The sequence below is a fragment of the Lampetra fluviatilis genome, chromosome 4, assembly GCF_964198595.1.
Source record: "Lampetra fluviatilis chromosome 4, kcLamFluv1.1, whole genome shotgun sequence".
Classification (NCBI taxonomy): domain Eukaryota; kingdom Metazoa; phylum Chordata; class Hyperoartia; order Petromyzontiformes; family Petromyzontidae; genus Lampetra; species Lampetra fluviatilis.
This window is the reverse complement of record NC_136278.1, coordinates 28,008,872-28,020,815: the sequence shown is the minus strand read 5'-3', so window position 1 is coordinate 28,020,815 and position 11,944 is coordinate 28,008,872. Positions and strand designations below refer to the sequence as shown.

The window sequence follows — 11,944 nt, the reverse complement described above, 5'->3', positions numbered from 1 at the left end:
TGGCATCGTCGCGAGAACAGCGCCGGAACTTTGCGTTTTCTTTGTGTGTCCGTCGCCTTCACTCGCGTGCAGTGAGGGGGGCGGGGGAGGGCCTCGGCACGTGTTGTCAGCGTCGCGTTCGCACTGCCACCTTTCCCCTGAACCCCCTCCACCCACGACCCCTACCCCCCGTCGCAATTGGCACAGAGGCTCCAGAGTGGGGGGGAGGCAGGTGGGAAGCCGTGCCGCAATGCTCCGCCGAGTGCCAACAGGAGTCGGGACGAGAGTGGTACCGGCCGGAAAAGCCCATTGCTCGCTTTTTATGGGGACGCGGTGGGCGAGCACGGTAGAGGGAAATGAAGGGGGGTCTTTGCTTGCACAAGGGAACATTCATACTTGGTGTGCACGTTTCTGCGAGAGCCTCTTCGCCACATCATAGTTCGGCGGCTGTCACGCGCTCGGTTCTCTGGCGGGGTTGGGGGGGGGGGTGCAGCGGACGGATTGAGCACATCGCTCAACGCCGTCGGCCTCGCAGGACGGGAATTCTTTCCCGTGATCCAAGTTTATCTGCGGGATGTATTGAGGTGGAAACCTGCAGTGCGCCCCGCTCATGATTCGACGTCAAGTCCATTTTCTGTACGTTAAATTGCAGGTTTTCAATGTAAACTGCACGTGCGTAAGTGAATAATTGAAGTGTGCAGCTGGCAAATTGTATTTTGTAATTTAACTTTTATTTCAATTGGCGAAATATTTATATATTTCTAGGAATGTGCTTGGGATTGATGTTAACGTGTTCCAACATGCTCTAAGACTTTGGAAACCTGCATAAAATGCGCTGTGTTCTCTCCATGTTATCATGCCAATCATCCACATGGAGACGTTTTAGATCCTTTATTAATCCAGATAAGACTCGCCCCAACCATAGGAATGTGGAGTTTACCAACTCTTCTCTATGACCTGTAAACAGAAGATGAGCACTACCTCAGCTTGTTTGAGTGGGGAAATCACTTTTAATGATTCACGAATGCTAATTATATGTTTAAACGAACATTGCACATCACATAATTACATACAATTTTCCATAATTTTGAAACGTAACATTTGCATAGCAATTTTACCGTTGAATAATAAATCGCGTAATTACCGCATTGTGATTGCAACTGGACAAGTCGTCCTGAGGAAAATCGTAAAAACACAAACTTTGTTTACATTCTACTAATTTCATAGGCAGCTCTAACGCTCGCAAATAGCGAGGCAGACTGCATGCAGGCACGCAAAACTCAAGCGCGCCGCTTTCTGACGGCGTGTGTAAACGTCTAAGGTGTTGGAAGTTTCATTATTCACTTGACTAAGGAGTAACAATCTAACGCTTCTTGGTTCTTTCGGTAAAGTCACGTAGAATGGAAATAATAAAATAAATATATATTTTCTTTATTTCCATTCTACGTGACTTTACCGAAAGAACCAAGAAGCGTTAGAATAAATATATATATTTTTTATTTCCATTCTACGTGACTTTACCGAAAGAACCAAGAAGATGAATCCCTGCAGTCACGAAACCTTTAAATCGAAATCTAACGCTTGATCGCCGGAATGTACACACCTCTCTTTTTCCGGGATTATGTAGATTATGTTGCCGCTATAAATTTCCACATGACTCTAAACCACTTTTGATGAGCTATCATTTTGTGGCCAGGTCGCTTCTGAAAAATAAGTTTACACCTCAGCGGCAAAGCCAGCCGCCTGGCATCTCTTCGTTGCAACAATAAATGTGCGAGCAAAGCTCGCCGTCAGGAGAGATATCTTCTTCTTATTTATATTTGCATCCATTTTTTTTTTATATATACACTGCCCGAGCAAGCGAAGCTTGTGAGAAATTCGCATAGGTTGACGTTGAATTCACTCCAACATTTTTGCTCGGGAATTGAGGTGGCAGATAGGAGAATTTTCACTTTTAATCAGGCGTACAAGTAATAGCGTTTAATTCTATTTTTTAAAGCCATTTTTTTTGTCCAAGAACTACTGGCAGTGTTGGCACAGATAATTAGTTTTTAAAACGTATGACTTGGAACAATATGGTTTTGCTCAGGCAAATAATTACACAACTTTACAGATACTCGCTAAAATGCTTTTCTTGTAGATGTTACTTCAATAATAGAATTACGTGTGTTCAGATTTCTGTACATAATTGGTGGCTAGTTACATGATTGTGAAGTTGAGTTTAGCCTGCATTATATTTTTAGGTAATGTCACATTGCATAAAGCTATAATATCACCATAGGATTTTAGTGCAAGTTTATTTATATGAAGACAGTGATATTCACAACAGCAAGTGTGGCATGTATAAATATTAATCAAACTTGCCATTCTTGATATCGTTGCATTTGTCCGAATATAATTGCCCTAACATCCTTTAAAAATTCTAGATTTGAAGCTTTCGTGACTGCAAGGATTCATACTCTTAGGTTTTTTCGGTAAAGTCACGTAGGTAAAAAAATTTAAATTAATAAAAGTAAAATAAAACAAATTAAAAAAATCACGACGTTTCGGAGGCTTGTGTTGCTTCCGAAACGTCGTGAATTTTTTAATTTGTTTTATTTTACTTTTATTAATTTAAATTTTTTTACCTACGTGACTTTACCGAAAAAACCTAAGAGTATGAATCCTTTAAAAACATTCATTGCTTCATATAACGTGGTTTTACTGAAAAATGCAACGCATTTGTACGTGTACACTTTTGAAACAAACATTCAACGTGGCTCAACGATATTTTAGTTTCTTTCTAAACTGCCGATTGGAAAATTACCTTCGGACAACCGAACGCCATTGAAGGGTAAGCGTCCAATGAAAGCCAAACGCGCCGTTTAAAATTCGATGGCCAAATCTCACTTGTGGCGGCGATCACGGCGAGCCCAAGCTAAGAGGGGTGGGTGCGAGCGCTCTCGGATTTCTGGTGGTTACCGAGCGCCTTGGCTCTGTGGTCTGTTGCTGGCTTGAGATGCAGCTCCCTTGGCGACTGTGTGAACTTGTGCCCACCGCGCTGTGGGGACACCACAAAGCCCAGAAACTATCCGCCAGACTTAAAGAACCCTGACAGCTTAAGTGTTTTGTTATGCAAGGACACGTACATCTTGTGATATTTACGCCTAGGGCCCTGTGGTCACATCTGGCAGGGGCCAAAAAATGTTTGTATTTTGGCAGTGGCTGGCATTTGGAAAGAAATGCTTAAAACTTGATGCTTGAGTGGTAATCTCATGATGGATGGCAGCCTTTGCCAATAGGTAATAAGCCCGAGAATTCACTGCTGTAAAATTGTTTTTTTAATTAATATTCGGTATTATTTCCTTGAGCATATTACAAATTGCTCCGAACGTTTAACGTTGTCTGAACAAAATCATAATAGTATCAAATTAACCAGACTCGTCCGCAATGTGGTTTCGATCTTAAATTTAAAAAAATTGCGGTAAACCATGAGCATCTAATTTGATTCTTGAAGCATAATTGCCCACAACTGTTGAAATATTTAGATACTCACGTCTAATCTGTTACACATGCCACGGTTTATCTATATTAAGCATAATTACATATTAGCCACAAAATAAAGGCAAAGTCCAGGACTTGAATGCACACTTAATTTGCGTAAACAGTCCTCCCTCTTCCAGAACAGCTATTGGCAAGCTTTCTTAATTGAGTCCGGTTGTCGTACGCGGTGACTGCAGCCAGACAATTGTTGACTTGGCTGCTTACAAGGCACTGAAGCGGTGGGATTATTTGCCATGGCCGTGTGATTATTTAGCGCACAGTCAGATTAGCGGTAGAATCCCCCCATGACAAATAAACCTCGCTTCACCCTCGCCCCGTCGATGCGCTCTCGCCTCTGGTGGCCGTCCAACGATAGCACCAGCTGGCTCGTACACTTGACAGGCGAACACAATTACCAACACGGTGCACTCATTTTGAACGTTGGCTGAGTCCGATGTGCGAGCTTTCCCGTCGTGTTTGAACGTCATGGAGCTCTCTCAAAGGGCTCGCTGCCTGTCAATGGGAAGGTGCACTCCCCTTGTGTTGAGCCGTATCTCATCGGATTCACGTGCGTGTGTGTACACGTATGTATCTACCCGTCGACATCTCTCCGATCGATGCGTTCCTACGCAATGTGCGTATGGATGTTGAACTTCTTCCGCGCCGTACGTAGCCAACCGTGCTAATCGGAGGCGCGGGGGTAGGACAACAAATTAAACACTTTTTTTTTCTTCTTGGTTCTTCCGGTAAAGTCACGTAGAAGGGAAATAATAAAATAATAAAAATTAAACATAATAAAATAATTCTCACGACGTTTCGGCCAAGCAGCCGTCCTCAGGTGAAGAACAGGTCTGTCGAAAAGACAACGTCTGAAAGACGTCTTTCAGACGCTGTCTTTCCGACAGACCTGTTCTTGTGTTGTGGCCGAAACGTCGTGATAATTATTTTATTATGTTTTATTTTTATTATTTTATTATTTCCCTTCTACGTGACTTTACCGAAAGAACCAAGAAGATGAATCCCTGCAGTCACGAAAGTTTTAAATCGAAATTTAAACTACACAATAAAAAGCAGTTCTAAAGAAAGAGTTTTTAAAATTATCTTACCGCCTCCTGTGCTCTCCATCCCTCACCTCTACATCATCCCCTTCTATCTTGACTTAAAGCTTTCGTGACTGCAGGAATTCATATTATTGCGTCTTTCGGTAAAGTCACGTAGATAGGTTCAAAGAAAATCCATCTCCGTAACTTTACCGAAAGAACCAAGAATATCATCTTCTTTCTCTCTTTTTTTTTCTCTGCCTCCGCTGCCTCTCTCTCTCTCTCAGCCTTCTCAAGAGCCACTCATCTCTACCAGACACGGCGACCCCTCGGATCCCGGCTCTGTTTATCTACGTTCACTTTGTTGAGCCTAAAGCAGTAACCTCTGTGTGTGCGTATATATATGTGGGGAGCGGTAGTGTAGCGGTTAGCGCGTTGCGCTACGAACCTGGCGACCCGGGTTAGATTCCCGCTCACGGCCTACACCAGTGACCATTGTCTGAACCGGTTCTGGGCCTCCCCTAGGTCGACTCAGCCTCAAATGAGTACCTGGTGCGGTGTGTAAACATCGCCACTGGGGAGACAAAGGCGGTCGGGCGTGATGCTGGCCACCCACACCCTCGTGTACCGTTCCGGCCTTCATAGGTGCTCGCTAACAGCACTTGCCCTAACGGTTTGTTAAGGCTATACGTGGGATCTTTATACATATACATGTTTTTGTGAGAATTTACAAAACAAGCAAGTATGCCATCCTCGGTGTTTAGCCCGACTAGGGAGCAACCCAGCATTTGATTGCTGTTGATGTATTGCTGCGTATAACTGGCGCCTGTAGGGGAATTGGCAATTTCCAAATGTCAAAAACTTTCCACCTGCACGGGAGAGTTATTTAAGCTGCTGTTTAAACTAGCAGCTTGCACTGCCCTAAAACAATTAGGCTGATTAAAAAATATGAGAAATTCAATTAAATTGAGAATGAGCAAATGCGAGAGCCGATGCCTTGGCAGGAATAGACGCTCGGCTGCAATTTTGACTCACGAATTTGCCTTCTGGCCCAAAGTTTGTTAATACACAAATTTAAACAAATCAGAAATAACTAATCCGGCAGAATTTTTTTTGTTTAAGCTAATGAACAGACTATTTGATTTTGACTCGTATTTTTCATGAGAATGCGTATTATAACTGTGCATTTAGTAATCATCCTTAATCATGTGCGTACAGTTAATATAAATACCTCTCGTATATTTGTCATTTTGCCCGAGACGCGGGATACTCACTGGCATCGCATGACCGGTGTCTGGTTTATGTTATAAAAAAAAATTAGCGAGAGAAAATTCCATGTTTTAATGAAATACACTTTTGTATGGCTCCACCTGGTGGACTTCCAGAATGCACAATTGTGACCCATGCAACCCATTTGCTTCGTGAAATCTCAGTGTGATCCCGTACTGTTTGCTTCGAGTCAGCCATGCTGATGCTGGCGCCCGATAAGAGTGTTTTATTTTCCACTGGAATCCACTTTAGATAATACAGCGGGGCATTACACCGGGCAGAAAGTGGAGACTGTAGAGGTTGAGCAATTGGAGTGGAATGGTAAGGCAAAGGACACATCGCAAGTTAATCCCTGACTCATTCAAGTGCAGTCACAGATGCGGGTGTTTGTAAAGCCACCTTGTGACCTTACATTTAAAAAGGCTGTCGAGGGCAGCAAGCGAACGGCGACGCTGTGGTTGGTGAACCGCACTATTCATTTGGCCCACCTGAGTTCGATTCTCCGGCCACGGGAATTCCGATGCCTAATATTATTGGAGGCTGGTAATTGATCTGGTCCTGTCCCCACCCCTCACTGCCTCCCCTCCCTCCTTCCCCTTCCTGCACCTACACACACTGACAGCTCAGAGAAGTATGGTCGTATAAACCTCATGATTTTGAGACAATCCATCAGTAGATTTCCAAATAGGTGAGGATAGGGTTTCCGTGACCAACGAGAAATAATAAATGTCGAGGAGGTATTTTTCCCATCGTCATCATAAACAAACACTGCCTATGAACGGTGGCTTTTGTTTTTTCTTATGCACGTTGCGCAGGATGGACGCGGGGCCCCCCTTCTCCACGCCCCGTGCGGTTATTTCACCGTACTTGGTCGCGCTGGTCAGCGCGGGTTGGTAACTTTATGGGGAGCATAGGGGTACACTACGGCGTTGGATTTCGCCGCGCTTTCCCTCTGCTGCCCACCGCACAGCCATGCAGCCTGTGACACCTGTTACTCATGACGGTCACACATCGTCCAAGCGCTATCCCGGCTCACCTCTTCTTACCTTCTGAGAACGGGCGCGCTCAAGGCCTTTTCGGTCGCTTGCGTTTGGTTGTAAGCTGCATTATACAACAAAGGTATACTTCGTGCATAGTGAAATGTTGATCTTACAATCTATCGAGTTACGATTATGACCTTTATAAATGTTACGTTGCGGATGTGTTGCGACCGTGTGCACGCGCGCGCGTGGACCCTGTCAATGCCCTCTCTTGCTTTCCAGACGGTCACCCCCGAGCACCTGCAGCCGATCGGCACGAAGCCGCCTGACGGCGCGGCGGCGACGTCCGTGGACGCGGCATCACGGCACAGCCGGGCGCAGGACAGCGGCATCGGCAGCGACAGTGCTGCGGCGCGGCTCGTCCACACGGAGCACCCTGCGTCGCTCGTACATCACCGGCAGCAGCAGCAGCAGCGCCTGCCCTGCGCGTCGCGCCAGTCGTCCACCGTCAAGAGCCGCAGCTTCGTCCCCTTCGACGTGTTCCTCACCGCCAGCAAGATCTCCGCGATGACCTACTCGGCGACGCCCGTCAAGGGCAGGTACCCCGAGCCGCCGCCGGGCACCCAGCCGAGGCCCCCCGCGCCTTGCGAGAGCGCGTCGAGCAGCAGCGCGGCCAGCTCCGCGGTGGACGGCCAGCCGCCCCCCGAGGCCCAGGGCAGCGCGCGGCCGGAGGAGCCCGGCCGCGCGTCGACCGCCCCCCCGCCGTCGCAGAGCGGCTCGCAGGCCAGCCTTTACCCGGCGCGGCCCGACTCCAGCTGCGCGGCCGCCGCCGTCGCCGCCGCGGACGACCTCCCGACGACGGCCCCGCCGCCACCGCCGCCGCCGCCGTCTCCGCCGGCGCGCTTCGGGGGCCACACGGCGGCGCCGTGCACGGCCGCGGGGAGGTTCCTGCCGCCGGAGAGCCTGCGGGTGCCCGGCAGGTCGTCGGCGAGGCAGGCCCTGGGGCTCACGGTGGTGCGGCAGCCCGGGCGCAAGTCCGGAGACGGGTCGCAGCAGCTGGAGCCGTTCCTGTACGCGCTGGTGCACCAGCCGTCCGTGCTGCTCAGCTGCCATCGGCGCACGCAGAAGCTGGACTTCTCGTGCTTCGACGCCTGCATCAAGGGGGCGGCGATCAACTACAAGTCGGGAGGTGACGTCGTCCTTCCGTGCGACGCTTTGTCCGTTTGTTGCCCCCTTTTAACCCCCTCTCATTTAATCGTTACGCAACACCCTTCCATCCACTGTTGTGGAGGATTGTGTGTGTCACAAATTAATTAGATGATCAGAGACGAGTATCTTTCTATGGAAATATAAAATGCTATTTTATTGCAGCCTCGTTTAAAATGACATAATGCCGAAAATACTGACCCAGTAGATGTGTTTTATTATTGGTTTCTGCACTGAAACACCGTTAGTAACCAACATATCCTCGTTTGTAAAACACGTAAATATTACAAACCCCGTGTCTTTCCGCACGCTCACTGTGCGTGCGAGCTAGCGAGCGAATGATTTCACTCTCGTACCCGTCCACGACGCGCTCTGCGCAGATCCTGGGAAGTCGCTGCCGGAGCCTCTGGACTACTCGGTGTCGTGGCTGCAGACCACGTGCGGAGAGACGGACGCGCGCACGGGCGTACCCCCGGGCCTCCTCTCCCTGCAAATACGAGACTTCCTCAACGAGCCGGGTGAGCCATGAGAGCCGCATGAGTCACGTGAGTCACGTGAGCCACAGCGATGGATGTTGCTGCGTTGCTTTCTGCCGTCTACCACAAGCCCCCGCAGGCACTATGACAACCTGCTTGTGCATGGGGGTCGCCCGTCTTTGCAGTATCCGGGCTCATTTGTGTGCTCTGACAAAGGGCGATTGCCTGAAACGTCACTCGTTATGTTTTTTTCATTTTAAGGCCACGGTGTTATTGACAAATGCGTTGCGTTTTTGTCGCGTTATTTGTGCTTGTGCACCACTTCCAATGCGGTGTCGCCCATGTAATTATTTTTTATTCCGAGATCTGACGAGATAAATAATAGCTGCTATTCTGCTTAAAAAGCCTTTAACGGAATTTTTTTTAAGCTCGAGGAATTTTTTTTCCTTGATCAAAAACTCATTAAAAAAGCGCTATTATTATTGTTTACACACCCACACGTACCCCCAGCGTACTACAGCAGAGCAAGTGGCCGAGCAAAAAGAAAACACAAAGCAAGTAGTACACATGTAAGGGACTGACCCTGAGACAGGCCACGGCTCAATGAGCGTGACTAAGTGGAACACAGACAATGTTTACAGCCAATTATTCCAACCCCCACTTTGTTAATGAATTGCCCTTGGATGTCTAAAAGCAGTCATTGTGTTTCGCCTTGTTAGTGCTGTCGTGGCAAACACGCCCATCCCTCCTCCTCCAACTCTCTCTCTCATTCTCTCACCCTGTCAACCCCTCCCTTCCTGCACTGTGAACTTAACAGCTTTCCCATAAACACAGCCTTTAGCCTGTCTCCCGAGCAGCACAATTGCTGGAGCTTTAATCCAACATTTCAGCGCCAGATTTACATGCCTGTTGGGATTGCCCACCCGTCTGGCATACTAAGTAATCCATTACCAAGTCCTGTCGTGGGAGGGAAGGTCACTTACATGCAGTGGCATCTTAAGGTCTTGCTGCTTCTTGGTTTTCATATGAAGACGTTGGGGTCGCGGTGCAGTAATCCCTTTTTAAGGATGCCCATTTAACAAAACGGAGGCTTTTCTGTGTGTGGGTGTGTGTGTCTTTTCTATTTGTGTATATTTTATAGAGGTTAAACATTGCGTGCACATTTCATGAATGGTCAACAGAGCCTGTTGACGGAGCTGTGGCCCAGTGGCCATCACGCACCGCAGTGTCAGTGTCGGTGAATCGGATATCCGGCCAGTCACGAGTGATATCTGAGCTTGGCCCCACCAATCAGACAAACATGGTGTCGGGAGGCCTTCATCCAGCAGTGGATTGCCAAAGGGCTCTAAATTAATAATTTGGAAATGTATTAGAAATTGAGGTATAATGAATGATCAGGGGCATGATGGGGTTCAAGCGGCAAGGTTTTTTTTTTCTTTCGATGTAGCAACCACGTGTGGCTGCATAGGTTGTGCAATCCCATGATATGTATGTACGAATGTATGTTGAAGTTATTTTGAACCGCGCGTAGCCAGCAGTGCTAATCGGAGCTACCACGCGTGAATCTAAAACATTGATTTTCATGTGTGCGATTCAATGCCTACATTGTGAGGGATCAGAATATCAATGGGAGAATCGATGGATCGTTGCACGTTTCATTGAAAATCAATAGCATTGTCGCAATTGCGTCGGCACACGCACACAGGCGCGAGTGCAGTTGAGGTTGGCTGGATACGAGACTCGGTGGTAAATGGAAGCGCAGACCACACTAGAATAACACAGGCAAGAGTGCACAAAGATTACCCATAATGACACTTGTTGAGAGACACCCCTATTTCAAGACAGCAGTTTCCTCCGGTACGGAGGTCTTCATTGACCTGTCTGGACCATTTATGTTTTACGACTCGCACAGTTTCCAGAGATAGACACGTGTTTATACACCGCACAAATCAAGGTGGAATGGTATTACAGTACTGCATATATATATTCAGAAGATCTGCATGCTCAAAGGCATAATTCAGAGAACATTCATTCACATTGCAGACTTGTTAAATGTCTTGCAAAACACGCAGCATGCTTGTCTACGAATATTAATATGAATGTTCGTGGTACTTTTATTGCTAAATCTATTTATTCTGTGATAATGGCAGTGACTTGAAATGCTGTAAACTGTTACAATTCATAATATACACTTCACACAAAATGTGATCATTATCAGACTGTTATTGTCCCATTGAGTGTATTAACACATATGTGTTCTTGTAAAGGTTTCAATATCGGTGTTACATTTATGTCTCATTTATAATGAATCTCCAAACTCTTCAGTTATTCTTACCACTGCGGAGTGCACACCGGGCTAGAATACATTTTGCAGGCCGACTGGGATTTATGAACAACACATAAATTACACTTTTTGAACGTGCACGTAAAAAAAAAACCCCCAAGAAATCCGTTATTGTTGTTTTAACTTTGAGGGTTGAGTTGAAGAAAAAGTCCCGTAAGCTCGTGTTTTTACACCCCTATTTTAATGGTTACATTTGCACCGCACATTTCGCCGCCATCACAGGCAGCTCACTTCAAAGGAAATCTGTCGGGGTTGTAAAGCACTCCCGGCAGCAGCAGCAGCCATGGCACGATGTCGTTTGGTGGATTTTTTTTTTGCTTCCTCAGTAAAGAAGTCCTGTCATGCTTGATGGGATTTTTCACTTACTTGGTCGTTTAAAGATTGAAGCTCTAAAGTGTTCTGTCATCACTTTTCCGTGTATTTAATTTGGACGCACCCCCCCCCCCCCCGCCGGCATTGGCAGATGGAGGAACTAAAACTCCCAATTCTAAAAACAACTTCTGATTCACTGAAGTGTACGGATCAATGCTCCAGTTTTCAAAACACAGATGATCACCAAATGTGAGCTTGTGCAGCATACTGTAAAGCGTTTGGCTTTGGGAGACATAAATATCATCGTTTGTTAAAACAGTGCCCATGTGACTGGAACGCCGTCTATTAAAGCAAATGCCTTGTCTGGGAAAAACGTCAAAACGGAAATTTTAAAACAATTCCAACCTTACGAGATGGGAATGATTGCACATTTTGCTTGTTTATGTACGCACGCATCTGCACGCCTTCAAATTACTTCAGCGCATCTTTAGGGTCAGTAAGGAAAACCCAACTGAGAATGAAAAAAAAACGAAAATCTTGTAAAACATCAAGAGCGTTTTGATTGTGGATGCTGCCGTGCTGTAAATGGTTAGCACTGTGGTTGAAACAACGGGGCAAGTTTCTTGAATCTTCCTGTCCTCTGTCCACCCTGCGGCATAAATAATGTATACCGTAGTCGGTCACCAGATCGCATGTGGTGAGGTTAAGTGCGGGGTAATCCAGCTGCTTCCAAGATGTCACGCCAGCGTGGATGAGTAGACCAAATTATACTCGAGAGGGGCTCTCTCTAGAGCTCCCTCTAGCGGATGCCCTCCC

The 11,944-nt window shown here is 46.8% G+C and overlaps 1 protein-coding gene across 1 annotated transcript in view; it reads left to right on the top strand.

The window, feature by feature from the left end:
- Nucleotides 1-11,944, top strand: part of LOC144931718 (intermembrane lipid transfer protein VPS13B-like) — a 301,466-nt gene that overhangs the window by 230,260 nt on the left and 59,262 nt on the right. The window contains 2 exon segments of the mRNA XM_078855932.1: nt 7,073-7,979; nt 8,377-8,514. Of these exon segments, the coding sequence (XP_078712058.1) occupies nt 7,073-7,979; nt 8,377-8,514 (1,045 nt within the window).